General features: G+C 49.3%; 10 protein-coding genes and 1 non-coding gene across 11 annotated transcripts; 6 read left to right on the top strand and 5 right to left on the bottom strand.

Annotated features, from left to right (window-relative positions):
• Positions 1 to 55: 55 nt before the first annotated feature.
• BDW43DRAFT_261603 (putative MFS monocarboxylate transporter) lies at positions 56 to 1718 on the bottom strand. The gene is made up of 2 exons (XM_032040326.1): positions 1074 to 1718; positions 56 to 1018 (listed from the first exon to the last, which is right to left on the bottom strand). Exons 1-2 carry the CDS (start codon positions 1591 to 1593, stop codon positions 237 to 239), a joined length of 1302 nt encoding a protein of 433 aa, XP_031905262.1. The 5' UTR covers positions 1594 to 1718; the 3' UTR covers positions 56 to 236.
• Positions 1719 to 2124: 406 nt separating this feature from the next.
• BDW43DRAFT_261602 (carbon-nitrogen hydrolase family protein) lies at positions 2125 to 3526 on the top strand. The gene is made up of 2 exons (XM_032040325.1): positions 2125 to 2393; positions 2486 to 3526. The coding sequence occupies exons 1-2, from the start codon at positions 2349 to 2351 to the stop codon at positions 3344 to 3346; spliced, it is 906 nt and encodes a 301-aa protein (XP_031905261.1). The 5' UTR covers positions 2125 to 2348; the 3' UTR covers positions 3347 to 3526.
• Positions 3527 to 3786: 260 nt separating this feature from the next.
• On the bottom strand, positions 3787 to 3884 carry BDW43DRAFT_t21. Its single transcript has one exon. It is a non-coding gene; the product is annotated as a tRNA-Ser (tRNA).
• An 83-nt stretch (positions 3885 to 3967) lies between these two features.
• On the top strand, positions 3968 to 5445 carry BDW43DRAFT_116197 (dihydroorotase). The gene is made up of 4 exons (XM_032038003.1): positions 3968 to 4192; positions 4255 to 4334; positions 4407 to 4858; positions 4916 to 5445. The coding sequence occupies exons 1-4, from the start codon at positions 4138 to 4140 to the stop codon at positions 5397 to 5399; spliced, it is 1071 nt and encodes a 356-aa protein (XP_031905260.1). The 5' UTR covers positions 3968 to 4137; the 3' UTR covers positions 5400 to 5445.
• Positions 5446 to 6767, bottom strand: BDW43DRAFT_116205 (MIND complex subunit MTW1). Its single transcript, XM_032038004.1, has 3 exons — positions 6623 to 6767; positions 6186 to 6512; positions 5446 to 6121 (listed from the first exon to the last, which is right to left on the bottom strand). The coding sequence occupies exons 1-3, from the start codon at positions 6674 to 6676 to the stop codon at positions 5492 to 5494; spliced, it is 1011 nt and encodes a 336-aa protein (XP_031905259.1). The 5' UTR covers positions 6677 to 6767; the 3' UTR covers positions 5446 to 5491.
• Positions 6768 to 6889: 122 nt separating this feature from the next.
• On the top strand, positions 6890 to 8832 carry BDW43DRAFT_261593 (MIF domain protein). The gene is made up of 3 exons (XM_032040324.1): positions 6890 to 7223; positions 7278 to 7948; positions 8011 to 8832. The coding sequence occupies exons 2-3, from the start codon at positions 7517 to 7519 to the stop codon at positions 8632 to 8634; spliced, it is 1056 nt and encodes a 351-aa protein (XP_031905258.1). The 5' UTR covers positions 6890 to 7223; positions 7278 to 7516; the 3' UTR covers positions 8635 to 8832.
• Positions 8833 to 8911: 79 nt separating this feature from the next.
• On the top strand, positions 8912 to 9734 carry BDW43DRAFT_116191 (ADP-ribose 1''-phosphate phosphatase). Its single transcript, XM_032038002.1, has 3 exons — positions 8912 to 9061; positions 9116 to 9180; positions 9229 to 9734. Exons 1-3 carry the CDS (start codon positions 8998 to 9000, stop codon positions 9682 to 9684), a joined length of 585 nt encoding a protein of 194 aa, XP_031905257.1. The 5' UTR covers positions 8912 to 8997; the 3' UTR covers positions 9685 to 9734.
• A 224-nt stretch (positions 9735 to 9958) lies between these two features.
• BDW43DRAFT_261589 (CENP-X/MHF2 family protein) lies at positions 9959 to 10473 on the top strand (the record flags this gene model as incomplete). Its single annotated transcript, XM_032040323.1, has 1 exon — positions 9959 to 10473. A coding segment is annotated over exon 1 (486 nt), but the record flags the coding sequence as incomplete, so codon positions are not given.
• A 140-nt stretch (positions 10474 to 10613) lies between these two features.
• Positions 10614 to 12868, bottom strand: BDW43DRAFT_116180 (tRNA-dihydrouridine synthase family protein). The gene is made up of 2 exons (XM_032038001.1): positions 12459 to 12868; positions 10614 to 12402 (listed from the first exon to the last, which is right to left on the bottom strand). The coding sequence occupies exons 1-2, from the start codon at positions 12624 to 12626 to the stop codon at positions 10951 to 10953; spliced, it is 1620 nt and encodes a 539-aa protein (XP_031905255.1). The 5' UTR covers positions 12627 to 12868; the 3' UTR covers positions 10614 to 10950.
• Positions 12869 to 13251: 383 nt separating this feature from the next.
• BDW43DRAFT_306280 (WD40 domain protein) lies at positions 13252 to 15739 on the top strand (the record flags this gene model as incomplete). The annotated part of the gene is made up of 7 exons (XM_032045996.1): positions 13252 to 13273; positions 13329 to 14158; positions 14226 to 14783; positions 15126 to 15173; positions 15241 to 15274; positions 15443 to 15652; positions 15717 to 15739. 7 exons carry the CDS (start codon positions 13252 to 13254, stop codon positions 15737 to 15739), a joined length of 1725 nt encoding a protein of 574 aa, XP_031905254.1.
• On the bottom strand, positions 15738 to 17276 carry BDW43DRAFT_116176 (putative heme/steroid binding domain protein). The gene is made up of 2 exons (XM_032038000.1): positions 16674 to 17276; positions 15738 to 16580 (listed from the first exon to the last, which is right to left on the bottom strand). Exons 1-2 carry the CDS (start codon positions 16929 to 16931, stop codon positions 16086 to 16088), a joined length of 753 nt encoding a protein of 250 aa, XP_031905253.1. The 5' UTR covers positions 16932 to 17276; the 3' UTR covers positions 15738 to 16085.
• Positions 17277 to 18205: the final 929 nt, after the last annotated feature.

Genomic DNA, 18205 nt, shown 5'->3' with positions numbered 1-18205 from the left:
TGTGGTCTTGAAGGCTGCGTTAGACTCAGAAGATGTAAGGGTATTGCGTTCAGCTGGAGAGGGTTCACTCTCGAGGCCACGAGCGAGAGCGTAAATAGTTCTCGACATCCCTCATAGAGACCAGGGCTTGAGAAGGAAGAACTCGTGGGTGAAGGCACAGTGGAATAGTAGCCTTGAGCCGAGGGGGTCCACTTCACGCCTGCTGGCAGAAGCAGTTCATTAGTGGATATGCAGTCTTATCTTTCTGACTCTTTCTGGCGGCGGTCATATCGCCAGACGGCCAATAGAGGCACCATCAAGAACAGCGCTCCGCCGGTCATGATGGCTCCACTGAAGGCCTGCAATCCTAGGTACCCGTTGCCTCCACCGCGGCCCTCGATCACACCCGCGATGGGGGCCCCGATCAATACTCCAAGGCTGGTTGCAAACCATTGCATGCCCATGCGCGTGCCAATCATGGCCGGAGTGGGCGAGACAACGGGATGTGCGATGACCAGGGGATTGGCCGAGATCAGCACACCGGAGAAGATGCCAAACAGCACACAAAATGTAATAAATGATGACTGTGTGGTGATACCAATCCAGCCAAAGATCAACACCGCCGATGCACACACGCTGGTAATCAGGATAACGCCAGCGCTTAGCCGTCGAGTCAATGCTGCTGACCCCAATCGGCCCACGGCGGACCCAGCGTTCAAGATAGACACGAAATAAAAGCTCATATCGGTCGAAGTCTGGAGCGCCTGCGAGGCGAAAACGGGCACGTAGAACAACGGTACAAAATAGGCCAAGAACATGAGAAAGTTAGCCACCGCGTAGGCATTGAAACTCCACTCCTTGAGCGCATCCCAATGGATCAATTGACGTGGAGAACCGCGTTTCGGCTTTGTGGTCAGCATCAGTAAAGGAACCGCGATAAATGAACAGCCCAGCAGGATAAATCCCATGACTCGGGCTGTCCAGGGAAAGCCGATCCGAGGCTGCAGGTGTATGAAGATTATGGGGAAAAGAACTCCGCCTGACGGTTGTTAGCCCTGAGTACCTATTGCAACAAGCGATCGGGTAGGCCATACCAACACTGGCGCCACAGGTCACCACGCCGACAGCGATGCCCCTCCGAGTCGTGAAACTAGTAGACACCATAGACAGGGCCGGCACATAGATGAGTCCACTACCAATTCCACAGCAGAAACCCTGGGAGAGGAGCACTTGGTAGTATTTGTGAGAAAGGCTTAGCATCATCAGGCCCAGCGTAGTTAAGAAGCATCCCGCAATCATAAGGTGAATTAAGAAACCCCGGTCAAACAGTGGGCCGGCGATAACACCAGAAGAAATTAGGAAGAAAGCATTGACAGTGCCAATCCAAGAAAGCTGCGATGGTGAACTATCGCTCAATAGATTCGTTTGGTAAAAATGTTGAAAGGCGCCGTATGCCGTCGAAAACCCCCAAGTGGTGATGAACAAAAGGAAGCCAGCGAACACACCCACCCAGGCTGCAAAGCCACCATTTGGGGGAGCAGGCGATTTCGAAATCGTTGAAGGTGGTGCAACAGTCTCTTGAGGTTTCACGGAAAGTCCATCGGTGGCAGTCATGGTCACGTTTTCTCTTTCATGTGTGGGTATATATTCATGGGAGGGGAGGGCATATTTATAAATAGGAAGACGCTGAAGGCATGTCGCCGTCTCAGGCACAACATGGTGTCCAAACGATAGCAACAAAATTACTGTACTGACTAGTAAGTAAGAAAATAGAAAAGAGAGAAAAAGAATATCTCAAACCATGTAAGAGCTATGGGACCTCGGCAGGAGCTGTGAATTTGTCAGCTTCGTTGTCCTCGTCAGCACATCCGAATAATCTGCCATGATTGGGCTGGGATTTGATCATAATCGGTCTTTTCCGAGTAGGTCATGATCCTGGGCGGGATATCCATCCTATCATCTCACCGTAAATCTACAAAGTTGGGATTAAGCACCTTAAGTAGCTGCTTTAGACACGGAAAAGGTGTACTAATATATGATATATTGTCCATTTACGGCTATAAAAGGACAGGATATCAAAGACCCTCGAACCAATAACGGCGCCAAAGGCAGACACGGCGTGACAAGACTATAATATTAAAGATTCACTTAAACGTTCTCTTGATAAGACTGGTAAAGAAAAGACGTTTTGCATTTTCACCTTTGCTAGAGTCAATATGTTGCCTCGGCTGCTGATGCCTTCACCGTGATGCAGTTGACGATCCAGTTCACTGCCACATAAGCCCTAAAATGCCGCTTTTTCTGATTTTTTTTTTGTTTTGGCTGGATCTATCGTCAGGGTTCTATTCTACTCTCGTTTGCTGCTCTTTATGGCTCCCACCTTCAAGATCGCCGTAATCCAACTCTATGTCAAGGTGAGCTTCGTATTTTCCTTGCTGTGTTCACTCCCCAAACACTCAATTAGCTGGCCCGCCAGCCACAGGTTACCCAAGCTAACACATACCAGCCTCTCCGCCCTGCCGAAAACTTCGCTCGAGCTGTCAGCTTCATCCGCGATGCCGCCGCCCAAGGATGTCACCTCGCAGTGCTCCCAGAATTCCATCTAACAAATTGGATCCCCAACGACCCTAGATTTGTCGCCCTATGCGCCGACTGGGAGACCTACCTCAAGCAGTACCAAGCCTTAGCCAAAGAATGCAATATCTGCATAGTCCCCGGATCGATCGTCCAGACCATTCCAGACGGCTCCGCTCTCCCAACCCAACCCAAGCTAGAAAACGTAACCTACTTCATCTCCAACAACGGCGAGATTCTCGGCTCGTACACCAAGAAGAATCTCTGGGGCCCAACAGAGCGTAAGCATCTGCGATCATCCGGAACTAGCCCGCACCAGGTCGTCCAGACTCCGTTGGGTCCGGTGGGGCTGCTTGTCTGCTGGGATCTGGCCTTCCCGGAAGCATGGAGGGAGCTCGTGCAACAGGGCGCGAAGATCATCATTGTGCCGACGTTATGGACGCGGAGCGGCGCCTCGGATGCCGGTCATCGGTGGAACCCTTCGGCTGAATCTTTGTTTCTGGATAGTGTTCTTACGGCGCGCACATTTGAGAATACCTGTGCGGTGGTATTTGCTAATGCGGGGGGTCCTCCTGGGCGGAATTACTGTGGATTGTCGCAGGTTACGATTCCGTATGCGGGGCCGTTGGTGCGTCTGGGGACGTCAAGTGAAGGCATGGCGGTAGCAGAGCTGGATATGGCGGTTTTGGAGGATGCGGAGGCTAACTACTCCATTCGGGCGGACATGGAGCAGGCGGATTGGCATTATAGCTATGCACGTAAAGGAAAAGAGGAGCCAAAGAGTAATTTATGATTGCAATGGAAGAATGTCACTGGTATGCTGGTTAGTTATATGATTGTGTATGCTTCAGGTTTGCGTCAAGTAGATATACGCTAGATGGAGACGATAAATCTTAATAAAACCATGGCAACCTGCAATGGACAGCAAGCAAGAGATCTTCTAACATCAGTATTGACCGTTGAAAGAAACAGTGATAAACTGGTGTTTGGCAGGCAGGTATAGTAGATGGGACAGAGTTAAGTGAGTTTATTTTATATAAGGACAAGACTTGAAGTAATTGGAGTTATACTGGTGGGCAAAGGCATGCATAGAAGAGATGGACGTCATTGGTTCACAGGAAAACACTAGGTCTACTTTGGGAAATAATGGGTCCCAAGGCTATCTCTGATTCGCAGATATGTTGGATATGTTGTTTGGTCACGTGACCACGCTACGTGTCACGAACAAAAAATCGACAGGGACGCGATTTGAACGCGCGCACCCGAAGGTATTAGATGTCGTCACCAGCTGGGATTCAAGTCTAACGTCTTAACCACTCGACCACCCTGTCTTTTGATTGAAGGAAACTGATTGGACATAAATAAATATATTCATTTACTGTTACTGAAGCCCCCACATAATCCAATTCACTTGCCTTGCTCCGCAGACAAAAATCCATGGCGGGGAAAAGGAACGCAGATATCTACATCTAAAGCTATTCGTCTGCCAGCTTGAGCCGGGCAACATTCCGTTCCTTCGCCGCTAGCTGTTTGAACCGACAACCCTGAATTGGGATCCTAAAGAACGCATATCAGACTCTCATTATGCCTTTGTCCAAGTTACAGGGAGTTAAGCTCCCCGCGTCGGCCGACTTCCATGGTGCGTTGACGTTCATGTACTCTACAATTGCAGAAAAGTGATTGATCAGATGGGACTTATAGTTCACCTTCGGGATGGTGAGATGATGGAACTGGTTACGCCTACTATCAGACAAGGGGGCGTGAATACAGTTTTTGTCATGGTAAGGAGTTGATTGATTTCAATGGACCTTGTTTCATGTGTTGTTACTTATGGGACTGGAATCACTATTTAGCCAAACCTTGTCCCGCCAGTGACCACTGTCGACCGCGCACTCGATTACAAGAAGCGCCTACAAGCCATTGAGCCCAATGTGAACTTCCTGATGTCGCTGTACCTCCACGAGACCGTGACCCCGGAAACCATCATCGAGGCCAAGAAGCGCGGCATCACCGGCGTCAAGAGCTATCCAGCCGGCGTCACCACCAACTCTTCTTCCGGTGTGGTGGATTATACCCAATTTTACCCAGTCTTTGAAGAGATGGAGCGTCAGGACATGATCCTGAACCTTCACGGAGAGGTCCCCTCGACAGGCGACGTAACCGTTCTCTCAGCGGAGGAGCGCTTCCTGCCCACCTTGCTGCAGTTGCACGAGCGCTTCCCGAAGCTGCGTATTATCTTGGAGCATTGTACTACAGCAGCCGCTGTAGAAGCCGTGAAGAAATGTGGCCCCACAGTGGCAGCAACGTTTGTCTCCCGGTTACACTTTGCTATTAGTCTGGACTGACGGTTAGGGACCAAAAGCATTACCGCACATCATCTTTCGATTATCATCGACAGCTGGGCTGGTGACCCATTCTGTTTCTGCAAGCCTGTCGCTAAAACGCCAGCGGATCGTGACGCCCTCTTGCGGACCGCGGCGTCGGGCAATCCCAAGTTCTTCTTCGGCTCCGACAGCGCCCCTCACCCCGCGGCTTCCAAAAGGGGAGGAGACAAGATCGCTGCCGGTGTCTTCACTCAGCCATACACAACCCAGGTCGTGCTCGACTCCTTCGAGCAAGCCTGTGAAAGGGGCATTCTGAAGGAGGAAGACATCACTCCGGAGATAGTCGAAGGCTTCATGAGCAAATTTGGCCGCGCATTTTACGGCATCGACGAGGAGCAAAAGGAGTTCATCACCCTCGAAAAGAAAGACGAAAAGATCGTAAACATCTTGCAGTCAGCCAACGTGGACGTGGTCCCATTCAGACGGAACCAGCAGACATGGAGCGTATCCTGGTCCGCCTAGGCCCAATTTGACCTTCATGCCGAGAATAGATTCCTTTCACGATAGCCAATGGCGAATGAACCACGCCGTCCAATTCCCGTTCATGATCTTTCTTATTCTGACATCTTGTCGCCTTGCGTAAGCATTCCCGCGACCGCCTCCAGCGCCTGCGCTTCGGAGATATCGATCTTTCGTCCGGCGACGACGGGATTGCCATCACTGCCCACCCCAAGCTGTCCGGTCCGCTCCAAATGCAAACGGATCCTGCTCTCGATATATTCTTTTCTCTCGTCGAGTTTAGTATCCGCCCCCGTCATATCCGCCGATTTTGGTAGAGTCGCCAGTTTAGGCCGGAGATTCTTAAGCAACGCTTGTAGCGCAGGGAGCTGAGATAATATAAAAGTCGTATTTGTGGTAAGCGGGGTATGTTTTGTGTTTGGTCCAGTAGCAGCGCCCACTCGTAGTTGCTGGGCCGCTGGGCTTTCCGTTAAGAACGATAGATCCAGGTCTTTGTTCGCAGGAAGCGCCGGCGCTTCGGCATCGCCCTCCTGTTTCGCACCTGTCGCGCCGTCGGTCCCTTTGACGGTGGACAAAACAGACCGTAACTGGGATATGATCGCGTCGTTTCGGGCGCTCTCTTGTTTCAACGCTCGGTTCAACTTCTTGGTTTCTTGTAGCTTTTTGCGCAAAGCAGTAATTGTCTCTGGAGTAGGGGTGTTCGAAGCTGGATTTAGGTCCAGTCCCTGCGGCAGAAAATATAATGTCAGTTCGTGAACAGGAGCATAGTAACTAAAGCTCGTCGCATACCTCATAATGCTTCAGCCTGATCCATCCTAGCAAATCATCATCCACGCGAAACGAGTTTCGCAAGACAATAATTTCAAACTTATCAAAGGCTTTGTCGACTGTCGACTCAAGGAGTGTTTCCAACTGGTGCAGTCCATTCTCTATTTCTAACTTTGCCTCGGGGTAAACGACGTTCCCATCCTCGTCAGTGTCTGGGATGGTTGAACCGTTGCTAGCGTGCGAAAAGCCCAACCGTTCGGGAGGGGTGGAGAGTAGACCGGCTTCAAGACTTGAAATAGCTTGATATATCAGATTGTTGATCGAGTTGATAACGTCATCTACCAGGGACTACAATTAATTGATTAGCCTTGGGTATCTTGACAGAAAAAAGGGGTGGGTATATGAGGGGTACGGGAAGCGCGCATCTCTTGAGGCAAGACGTCTACAAGTATACTGACCAGCGGTGTATAACTGAAATGCTCTGCGAGCATAGATGTTGTCGCGTCGTTCATCTTGATAGGATTCTTTGACTAGAATCATGCATCGTTCAGTGAAACGCGAAGTGCGGGTGGGGGATTCCGCTTCCTTGAGGAACGCGTTGGGAGCTCTAGAGGTCCTCAAATCGCGAAGAGAAGAGAGAAGAGAGAAGATATCCGCCTGCCAAGACCGCAACATAGAAAACTTTCCGCCGTACTCACCATTTATTATCATAACATTAGTCCTTAGACCAGTTCAAGCTGTATTAATAATTACAGCTTAAATTCTAGAATCACTTAAATTGTCCTATACTCTGTGGTATGGGCCGAAATACCTACCCAAGGAGAGACATATTGCGAAATATATATATTATATATATGGCGCCATCACCACAATGATAAGTAGATATTTCCAACGGCCAAAAAGATTGCAGCTCTTTCTTTCCCTTCGAACCCTTTTAGATCAAGAGTCATATTATCGTTAGACCACTCATTTCCAATCATACTGGATCATTCGAACAGACACTATTTTCCTACTCTGTTCCTGGTTGTCTCGAGTGGTTGGCTTAGTTTCAAATATCATGGAAGTGTTCACTGGAAGACGGAGTGCAAGTGAGAGTCCTGCTAACTGCAGTAGTAGTACTGAGTTCCACGGATTGTGTTCACAGCAGGAGCACACCTCACCCCCTGGATGGAAAGTAGCGCCTTCCTGTTGCTATGAAGAGCACAAACCAGGGCAGGAGAAGGAGCGACTTTTGCGACTCGCTGCCTTTTTAGCCTTCCTCCTCTCTCCTCATACCGCTCATTTGGCTACAGCTGAAGGACGATAGCTCCAACCTGAAGGCGTCGACTTCTTTGGATAAGACTCCAAGAAAAATGACCCCAGGGCACCATAAATTGGATCTATCTCTCCTGAGACGACGGCATAACCCCTCGGCAGCATCCTCTACGAGCCTTTCCCCGACAGTTCCCATCCTTGAATCACCTGTGACATTCCGGGCCATGTCGGCTGGAGCTTTTTCGGAGGCCACAATGGCACAACGAAGCAAGCTCGATAAACTACCCCCTAGACCTCCCATGTTCATGGAGGAAACGGATGAAGATGACTCGGTGGCTCCGAACTTGACTCGCCGCTCATCTCCAGATCCAGCGTCCCTCGAGGTGGTCCGCAAAAGCGTCGGAGAGGAACCAATGCGTCAGACGAAGCTTCAGTACTATGAAGACACATTTGGCACTCGCCGCCGAGATCCCAGGGATCGAGTTGCCCTAGACTCCGTTATCGTGGCCGAGATTAAAATAAGCAATATGGTATGCATGTACTACGTCCTATTTGGGGCTTGGTGGCTTCTGGAAGTTAACAGTATGGCTAGGTTCTAGACGACGAGCCACTTGCTTCAATGATCGCTTCTCGCCTGGCGCAGGCCTATCAGAAGCCCGAAGGTTCTATGATGGTCACTGTGCAACAAAATGCATGTATTCACTTTGGTATCTCGAAGGATCCTGCATACGTGTTGAAAGTTTACGCTGTTCCATGTCTCATAGCCACCATTATCAACCTTCGCTGCACCATTATGATCCAGTCAGCTCTTAGGGACCTTTTACAGATCGAGTCCAATCGAGGCGTGGTCCTATACCTTCCGGTTCCTGAAGAGAACTTTGCGACAGACGGCGTGACCTACGCGAGCCAAACCACGCGCTATGATCAGCGGAGCGAGAATGATGACTCTGGTATCCTCAGAAGCATCTCGCGATCCTTGAGTAGAAGGCTGAAATCGAACAGCGCCCAAAGCGCAGCTCTTTCTGAAGCAACAACTTCTTCATGGAACCCCGAAGCGAACATCCGACCGTCAACATCAGCAAGAGGAAAGGGCACTCCGACTGATGATGGCTCTCAAATGGGAGAAGGGTCTAGCCAAAGCAACGCTAAGAAATATAAGAGCCTGCGACACTTCCTTTCCCACCGTGTGAGTCATCCTCATGGAGCCTCACGCTGAGAAGTAGTAGCGAAGGGCCTTTTCTCATTCATTTTCTTATTTCCCTCTCATTCCCCTCTTACGTCTCCCTTGTATGGTATAGCTAAGTGAAAGCTTGATGTCTTTTCTTTTAAGTGATTCGGCTGGCTCAAACCCATACGGCAGGGACTTATTTGTTTGAATTCGGCATCAGTTTAAGATAGCTTAACATGTAACTCCACTACTCCTGGTCTAGCACCCCAACTTTCCGAATTAAATTCCGTAGTGAATAAAATACGAGCTACGCGAGGCAACCACTCTCCTGACTCATTTGTTTTGTTTTGTTTTGCACCAAAGGCACATACTTGAGAAATCTCGACACAATAGGCCGCCAATATTCTCACAATGGCTCACATAAGAGAGGTACAAGGAAATCTCTTCGACGCACCAGATAGGGCAGCTTTAATCCGTATGTGATCTAAGCCGTATCATAACTCGACAGCTAACTTTTCGCCTCACTCAGACGCCTGTAACTGCCTTGGGTCTTGGGGCAACGGGATCGCAAGAGCTTTCACGCAGAAGGTAGTAGTATATCACCCCTTATACCGTTGTTCAATCAACCACTGACAGACACAGTATCCGGCCGCATACGGAATCTACCGCACACATTGTCAAAAGTATAAATCTAATCCAGCGTACAGAGTGACTTCGACTCCATCAGATGAACCGGACAATTCTCAACCTACCAGAAATCTTCGACTACCGGAGGGGACAGCTCTCATTATCCCGCCTCAGGAGAAAGACCACAAAGACGGAGATAAGAAGCACTGGATCATCTGCTTGTTTACATCACGGAATTATGGAAGAAGAGTCAGTACGGCTGATGTCATTATCCAGAATACGGAGCTTGCTGTCGCGGATATGGTGAGACAGATTGATGAGTTGCGGGCTGAAGAGACGGAGATTGGGGAGCTCTGGTCGTGTCGGTTTAATTCGGGGCTGTTTGGCGTGAAGTGGGCGCTTTCGAGGGCGGTTTTGGAAGAGGCGGGGTTGGATGTTACTGTTGTACGGCCGAAGGGTGAAGATGAGTGATAGTGAGAACATGCACTACAAAGCATTTTATATCTAGTCCCTGTCAAAACAACCAATTTTTGGGGAAATTATTCCGAGTGACTTAAGAAAATGCATGCTATCCTAGAGATCAATCTAAACAATATAATACCCAATTGCGCAATAAAGTATTGACCAAATCACCTGACTTCGCGTCATGAAGCGCGTCGTCGCATCTCCAACACTAAATGTACGATAACAACCATCTACTCTATCTATCCCACAACCAAACCCACGTAAGAAGCCAGAGACCAGAAACAACCATGCCCCCAGACCGCCAGCCCGCCCCGAAACGCCGCCAACTCCCCTTCAAACCCCCTAGCCGCCAACAATCCGCCACAGCCGGCCCCTCAACAGCATCCAAACCGAACGCGAAAGGCAAAACCAAAGCCAAAGCCCCCGCAAAAGCTTCCTCATCCAAAACACGCCGCTCGGAACCCCCCGCCCCAGCTTCAGCTTCAACCTCAGCGTCAAACTCCGACTCCGGCTCCGGCTCCGGCTCCGAATCTGATAGTCGCTCGCGCTCCCCCTCCGAAGAACCAGAGTACATCCTCGCGGAGATCACCAACGCGCGGGCTCACGAACCCGACGTTCTCTCCAGCGACCCGGCTATTCCACCGAAGCTGCTGACGAAATTGGTACATCATCATTTCAAGAATGAGAAGACGAAGCTAGCGAAGGATGCAAATGGGGTTGTGGCGAAGTATGTGGATGTTTTTGTGAGGGAGGCGTTGGCGAGGGCGGCGTTCGAGAGGGCGGAGGGGAATGCGGGGGTTGAGAGGGGGGTTGGGGATGGATTTCTTGAGGTTTGTTCTTTCTTTCTTGTTTTCTCACCTTTTTCTTTCGGCGGCTTTTTAGAAGGGGTTTGGTTTGCTAATGTGGGATTGGGTTTATAGGTTGAGGATCTTGAGAAGATGGCGCCGCAATTGGTTTTGGATTTTTAGGGTTGGGTTTTGGATTTGGGGTTTGGAGTTGGAGGTTTCTTTTTATTTTTTATTTTTATTTTTATTTATTTATTATTTTTTTTGGCTTTGTTTCTACTGAGATACCAGGCTGGACAAGAGACCATGATGGTATGTGGTTTCTTGGAGTTGATATTTGAACTCAGAATGCTATGCATAAATGTCTAGAACTCTATATACCGTAACTGTCGTGGGTATTGTGGGCTTCTGTGGTAGGTAGGTAGGATGTCTATAGTCGGTGCGCTTTAACTGTATTGAATGGGGATGCTGTGTCGAGACGTTCGCTTTAACCGCTTACCAAGGCGTCCGGTGTTGCTGCAGCTGACGGATTGGTCGAGCTTTCGGGAGCGCTAGCCCCTTCAGCAGGGGTAATGGCTTTCTCTGCGGGTGCTTCGGTCTTGGTCTTGTCTTGTTTCGTGTTCTTTTTCTTCTCTGTGAGGGCTCCGTTCTCTAAGGCTTCCTCAGGCAGGGGCCGAATGTGTGGTTGGCAGACCCACCACGGCCTGCCATACTCGGCAATCGTCGCCTTGGAGCCTGTGAGCTCTTGGTTAGGAGCTGTCTCAAAGCGTTCCGGGAATTGCTCGTATTCCTTAAGGCCTTCTTTAATTGCCTTTTCGGTGAGAGCCAGGGTATGCTCGAACGCAGCCATGTCGCCTGGCCTTGACCGTGCAAGTGCGTCCCGAACATTGGTATGTTTCGCAACCATCGGGCGAAGTAGTTGGAAAAGGTGCCCCTGCATCACCCCAAGACTGGGCGAATTGGGTCTTTTCGACTTGTCACGCTTTTGTTTCTTTTTTGGTGGCCCGTCTTCCTCGGCCTCCTCTGCGGCGGGTTCTATCGTTGTTTTCGTTGTTTCCGGCTCGTCAGGGTCTGACGGCAGATAAAGGGGTTTCCTGTCCGGTACAGGTTGCTCAAGGACATATTTGTAGATAATATCCAGATACCGCCGGAAGATGGCGTCAATTCGGTATCCACCCTTTCCATCCCGGCCACGCCAGTATTCCCTACCTTCACTTCCCACAGCGGGAGGAATGCTGAACACGGCTGGGTCCGACAGGTTTCCTTCAGCGCTCATCACGCCATCAGCACCTGTCGCTTCAAGACAACGTTCCAGGTCATCATAGTTCAGGATGTTGCCATTGGCGAATATAACCGTGTCCGGGGGCAGATTGTCACGAAGGTAACGAATATAACTCCAATCCGCCATACCCGTATTGTGACCTTTCTGCTCTCTCGTGCGTCCATGGAGGGTGATTATGCTTGCCCCAGCGGATAGGATCATCTTTGCGTATTCCAAGGTCTTCTCTTTCGACTCCTGTATGCGAAATTTGGCGGTAATGGGGACATCCAATTCGTTGTGTAATTTGTTAATCAGTTTATAGATCAGATCCCAATCCTCCTGAAGGAAAGCCCCGTAGTGACCTCGTCTCGCAATCCCTTGAGGACACCCAAGATTCAAATCTACAGCGTCACAGTATGGCGCTACGTGGCGCGCAGCTTCCAAGAAATCATCCGGGTCGTTCGCGCAGAATTGCACAAAAAGAGGCCGGTCTATTGAAGGGTTTCCGTCAAGATAGGGGGTATCATCGCCTTTGATAGCAGCGCGGGTGGGCTGGAAATGTTGCAGGCGCATGCCGGCCTGCTCACGAAACAAGCGCGCGTGGAACATGGGCGAATATGCAAGCAGTGGCCTGGGGTCATCGCGAGGCATGAACGAGCGAGTAAGCATGCGCCAGGCCTGGAATCAACTGTTAGATCAAGAAACACTGCGGAACAGAATGTGGTAGGAATTACAAATTCAGACCGATCCACCATAGGAGCCACAATATACTTAGGACTCCCTATGCTCTTGTATAACTCCCTACCCTGCAGCTTCTTCCTCGGTTGTGTAGTTGCGTGGGCAGGCGCATTTTGCGCCTCGCCGTTGCTTTGCGAAACGGGTTGTGTCTCGGAAATCGTCATCTTGAGGAGGTTTGAATGCCGTGATTTAGGAATCTGTCTCCCCAACCACGGGGCAAGAAAGCGCAAGAACCCTATGGTTGCGGAGCGAGAGTTAACGAGGGACGGTGAGGGTGCTATTTAGCTAGAAATTATTCCCCGGATTATTCGCCATGCGGGCAACTTTTTTTCGATGGCTGATTTATCTCGGACCGGAACAATTGTGTTCCGCCTTATCTTATCCAGCAGCAACTGGTGCATACACGTGAGTATCAATGCAGTATGCGAGCCAAAGCTGTTGTACAGCAGATAATTTAGTGCTAAGCAATTGAAAACAAAGCAAGCATCTCAGGTTGTCCGAGACCAATAGAAGAAATAGAGCGCCTAAGCCAAGTTTGTTGATATGATTATGTAATCCAAAGGCCTGGCTTGGCGTCCAAAAGTGGAAACTATTAGTGTATCATGCCCAATGAATGGAGACCTACAAGAACTGCAATTCTCTGGGATGCTCTTCGGAGTGTTAGGATAATAATGTGCACTATCAGATATCATGCACACCGTTAGAAGCATTGGCACTGTTGACAATTACCACCACTGTTCTAACGACCGTCACTGAACTACTAGCGCCTCGCCCGAGTCAAATTAAACAATGGACTCCACCGGAGCAGGGGGTATGTTTACTTGCACCCGGCCAAATAAAATAAAACAAGACTGATCGATATCCAGTATCGCCATCCATATCTTTGTCCGAGCATGGGGAATATGCCGCCCAGACAAGCGGAAAAGATCTGATCCTTCACCTAAATCCCACATCTTCGGGGTTCCAGGATGTGGAGATTGTCAAAGTCAAAGAAAGCTCGTCAAAATTCTTAAAGTTCTCACGAGCAAGTTACACTATATCGCCAGATACTTATGCAGCCAGAAAGGAAACCCCACCAGGCAGACGTGTGCTCCATGCAAGTGATTCACGCATTCTGGTATGGCAACTGCTCCCGCTGCAATTACATGCGGAAATTGAGAGCGTAGAGCCTGGTGCTTTGAACGTCGATTTCGGTAGCGATGAAAACGAAGTCATTGTCTTCCATGCCTGGAATACGAAGCTAACTGTGTACGCCCTGGATACTGGCCGCAGCCAGGTGATCAAGTCTCCAAAATTTGCTCATAATAATGGCTTTGGATACCGACCGAAGACAGGACAGTTCGCAGTTCTGCTGAAGCCTGATACGGTCGATTTATTGACTATTCATGGATTCCGCTCGTACGAGCTGATAAATCGTGCGGTGTTACCAACCGTAGATGCTCAGGGCTTGAAATGGAGTCCTGACGGGCGATGGATAGCCGTCTGGGACGTTGCCAGCGCGGGTACCAAGGTCCTTGTATTTACTGCCGACGGCCAGCCTTTTAGGACGTATATTGGTCCGCCAGGATTTGATGATTCCTTTGACCTTGGAGTTCGAGGTATAGAATGGAGTCCCGTTGTAAACGACAGTGGTGTCTCGGAATACCTCGCCATCGGGAAGGTCGATGGAACTGTTGATATTCTACGATGCAGGACAGTAAGTCTTTTCCACTCCACATTGATATTCTCATTCATTTGGCCAGCTCAATAACTGACGGGTCTAGTTCTCATGTTCGACCACGTTATCTCACGTCTTCCAAATTGACGACAACTCGCCCAGTATTTGGCGTGAGCGCTACGCAACTGCAGACGGTACCCTTGAATACGCCGAATCGTCAAGCTCTTCTGCCTTTAGCATCACCGCGGAATCATCTGGTCCCCCGCGGGGCGTATCAATCATGGCATTTAGCTTCCATGGAAGCCTCCTGGCCACAGTAGACCAAACACGGCCAAACATTGTATGGATATGGAACCTGGAGTCAGCTGCTGTGCTTGTGTCCGCCCTAGTGCATGAGCATTCAGTCAGACAGGCTGTGTGGCATCCCTCGGAAACACAGTTACTTATAGTCACTGCCAACAGTGCTCTTGCTGCTGTTCGATCCTGGACTCCTGACGGTCAACCGTCAATCATTCGTATCCCTACTTCACGAAGCGATACCGGGCGATATGATGCCAGGTGGCTACCTTCAAACCAGGGAGACAATGCAAAGTTCTGGTTTGGAACAACTGAGGACTACACCCTTGGTCATATCGAAGGTGAAGATGGCACATCGCAGTTCCAAGTACTCAATACCATTAAGAGTAAAGCTTCTACTGGGAGTGGGATGAGCCGGTAGCTAAAGGAACACTTATGATTAATGCAATATTATTCCCCAATATATTGGAAACAGTTATACTTGGATCGACTATGATATGACGATACTAGTTGTAGTATGCCATCAGGAACATGTATAAGTTTACCAATAATGCCTGAGGCATTCATATAGATACCGGCGGCCAATCACGGATGCTTTCATGCGACTCTGCTAACCGAGCAAACAAGGGCTTAGGGTTTTATTCACGTGATGGCCAAGGTCTCCCCACTCGAATTTCGCACTTGGACTCTGACTTCCGGCCGTTGATAGTCGCGCTCTCCATCCGTCGTCGAACAACCAGATCAGACAGTCAAGATGGTGAGTTCATACCGCACACTGAGACGAACAGCAGGACGTCCAGATTATACTAATAATTTATCTATAGGCTCCCGCACGCAAGAAGTGGTCCAAGGGCAAGGGTATGCAATTCACCATCTCCCATCTTCCATCCCTCGAACGATCCTTTTTCCGAGCAAGATGCCAAGCGAGTTTTGTGTGGGCAGAGGAGATTTTTTGGACATGAACGACTATTAGAAAACGCCGGCTAGTGGAACAATAATAACTGACGTGGTTTTTCTCTGCAATAGTCAAGGACAAGGCCCAGCACGCCGTTGTCCTCGAGAAGCAGGTTGCTGAGCGTCTCAACAAGGACGTCCAGTCTTACCGTCTCATCACCGTCGCCACCCTCGTCGATCGTCTTAAGATCAACGGCAGCTTGGCCCGCAAGGCTCTTGCTGACCTCGAGGAGAAGGGCCAGATCAAGAAGGTTGTCGGCCACTCCAAGTTGAACATCTACAGTACGTCTTTAACTCGCCCACGCACCGCTGAATATCGACCATCGTGTACTAACCGGTGATTTAGCCCGTGCCGTTACCGCTGAGTAAACGTTTCCTCACTAGTCTTTTCTCGCGGACCTTTTCCATTTTACGAATGATATCTCTCAAATTCGGAAGCTTGGCTGGGCAAATGATGTATAGTGGTTCAATGAATCAATCAATTTCGGAGTGAAGTCATATCATCCACGCTGTTGAACGTATCAAGTAAAGCCCATATACACACCCACGACTCAATACCTTCCCCGCAGGGAACAGACGTAAGGACCACGACAGATAAGAGCAGAGAACATAATCCCAGCAAATACGTAGCCCAACGATAAGACCCGCCGCAACCAAAAAAAAAAAAAAAGTTACAAAGCCCATCCATACTATACACGTACATACAATCACCCAATTAATTCCTCTTATTCAAACTACTCCTCTTCGGCCTCTGCTGCCTCGCACTCTGACAAAGCTCCCTCTCTTTCTCGGGAACCTCCAACCCGACCACCCTCCCCACCTCAAAATACTTCTTATGATGCCGGAAGAAATTCTCCCAATGCGCCACCTGCTTCTGCACACTCGCCCTCGCCAACCTCCGATCCTGCTCTCGCCGAATCTTCTTCTCCCCACTGCTCAACGCCTTCAGCTCCGCCTCCTCGTCAATCGGCATGAACATCTCCTCCACGCCCCGCAGATCGTGTGTCTGGTCCTCCTGGAAACACCCCGTCACAAACGCCCGCGTGGCGTCCTTCCCCGTGAAGAAATTGTAGTGTCCGCCCGGTCCGTACACGAGCGGGTTGGCGGATACATCGAAGACAGAACCGTTAATGGATAGGTAGATTGGCAGGGAGGTGTCCGTGCCGTTGTAGAGGGATAGCTGCTGGGGCGTGAGGGTTAGGGGTCCTTGCTATTTCAGATTCTATTAGTTTCCTTTCGTTTTCGTTCATAACTTTCATAACGAGATCCATATGATGAGGGAGGACACGTAGACAGAGCGTACCAGGTACCGGATTAAGACGGGCCATCTGGTGAACCAGGGTCTATAGCCCCAGAGGACGGACTCGGACGACGTCATGTAGTAGGATAGGCCGCATGATGCGACGACGAGGGTAACCAGCACGCGGATGATGTCTAGGATGCTGGGGCCGGTTTTGGCATTGCGGTTGGACGGCTTCACTGGGGCGGTTGATCGGGGTTGGGGGGTGGATGGTTCTTTGGTGGGCTGTTGTTGTTGTTGTCGCTGACGGAGGGACGACATGGTCTTGGATGAGGTTGGTAGCTAAATATAGATATTGCTTCACGGGGTTGGAATTTGGGAAGTATTTTTACTTCATTCTTATAGTGAGTGTAGGTTGGAGAGCGGACGGAGGGTTTAATTTCCGTTGGTTCTCCGCTTGTGTTTCGGGTGGTGAGATGACAACGTGACACCTTTCTGTAGTGTTCTTTTATTTTCATCTATCTGGTTTTGGGTTGGGACGTTGGAAGTAGATGACTGCTTGGAAGGATTTAAAGTTGGGTTTGTGATGGGATTACTAGTAGGTAGAGCTTGGAGCTGAGCTTTCTAATCAGGTGGTGTTAATTGCTGGGTTTCCTATTGGTAGAAATACGTGTTTGTTGGTTGATATGGGAGATGGTGCACGGTATCAAACAAATTTTTTCATCTTGTTGAATTTCTAGCTACTATATCTGATGCAGACCATGCCCTGAGATCAATCACGAAGTATTCAAGTGCAAGACCGACTGCCAGACTGAGCTTCCATAGTCATATATCCCATATATCCGTTGAAAAAGGACCTAGATCATTACTGGGTGCATGTTAGCCAGTCTTCTAACGTGCAAAAGGATACAAAAAGACCAAGATTGGAGATATCTCTCAGACATCCAAGGAAGTAATGCGCACAGTGCCGTCTAGATTGGGTTCTAGCGACGGCTAGCGTGGAAACTGCGAATGTGGGAAAAATTTTCATCATCGAGAATGGGGAGTTGTGCTGTGAAGATAGAAAGAAAAATGCTGCTTTGACTTACCATGATATTAGTGAAGATGGGAGGTTGGCGAGTTAGCTTTAGTGATTAGTAAATTGCTTTCAAGCTTCATTATGCTTGACTGAGTAGTCACTGGGGTCAACTCATGAGACATAAAGTTGTATGGTTGAATTGTTGAGTCGAGGGAGGAAAAGGAAAAAAGATTGAAGAGCTGCTTTTTATCCTGCAAGGAAAAAAAAGGAAAGGAAAAAAAGCGCTAGTACTAGGCGACCCGCTTTTGGTGCCTTTGTGCCTTGAATATATGGCAACATTCCATCGAACACCCAGTAAAGGGGAAAAAATAGGAATAATTTATCTCACGGAGTATATCAGACCTCCACAAGATCAGGCTGGATATTCCTGGTTCTGAGAAAGTAACTGATTTCATTTAAAAGAGATCCCGGGAGGAATGAAGCATCTCGGTCCTTTACTGACACAAAAGATTGGTATTGTACTAAAATCTGCTTCTCAGAGTGCCAAAGCGGGCAGATAGTGAACTACGATTCAGTG

This window comes from Aspergillus alliaceus, assembly GCF_009176365.1.
Source record: "Aspergillus alliaceus strain CBS 536.65 unplaced genomic scaffold BDW43scaffold_3, whole genome shotgun sequence".
NCBI classification, from domain to species: Eukaryota; Fungi; Ascomycota; class Eurotiomycetes; order Eurotiales; family Aspergillaceae; genus Aspergillus; species Aspergillus alliaceus.
This window is presented reverse-complemented; position numbering and strand designations above follow the sequence as displayed.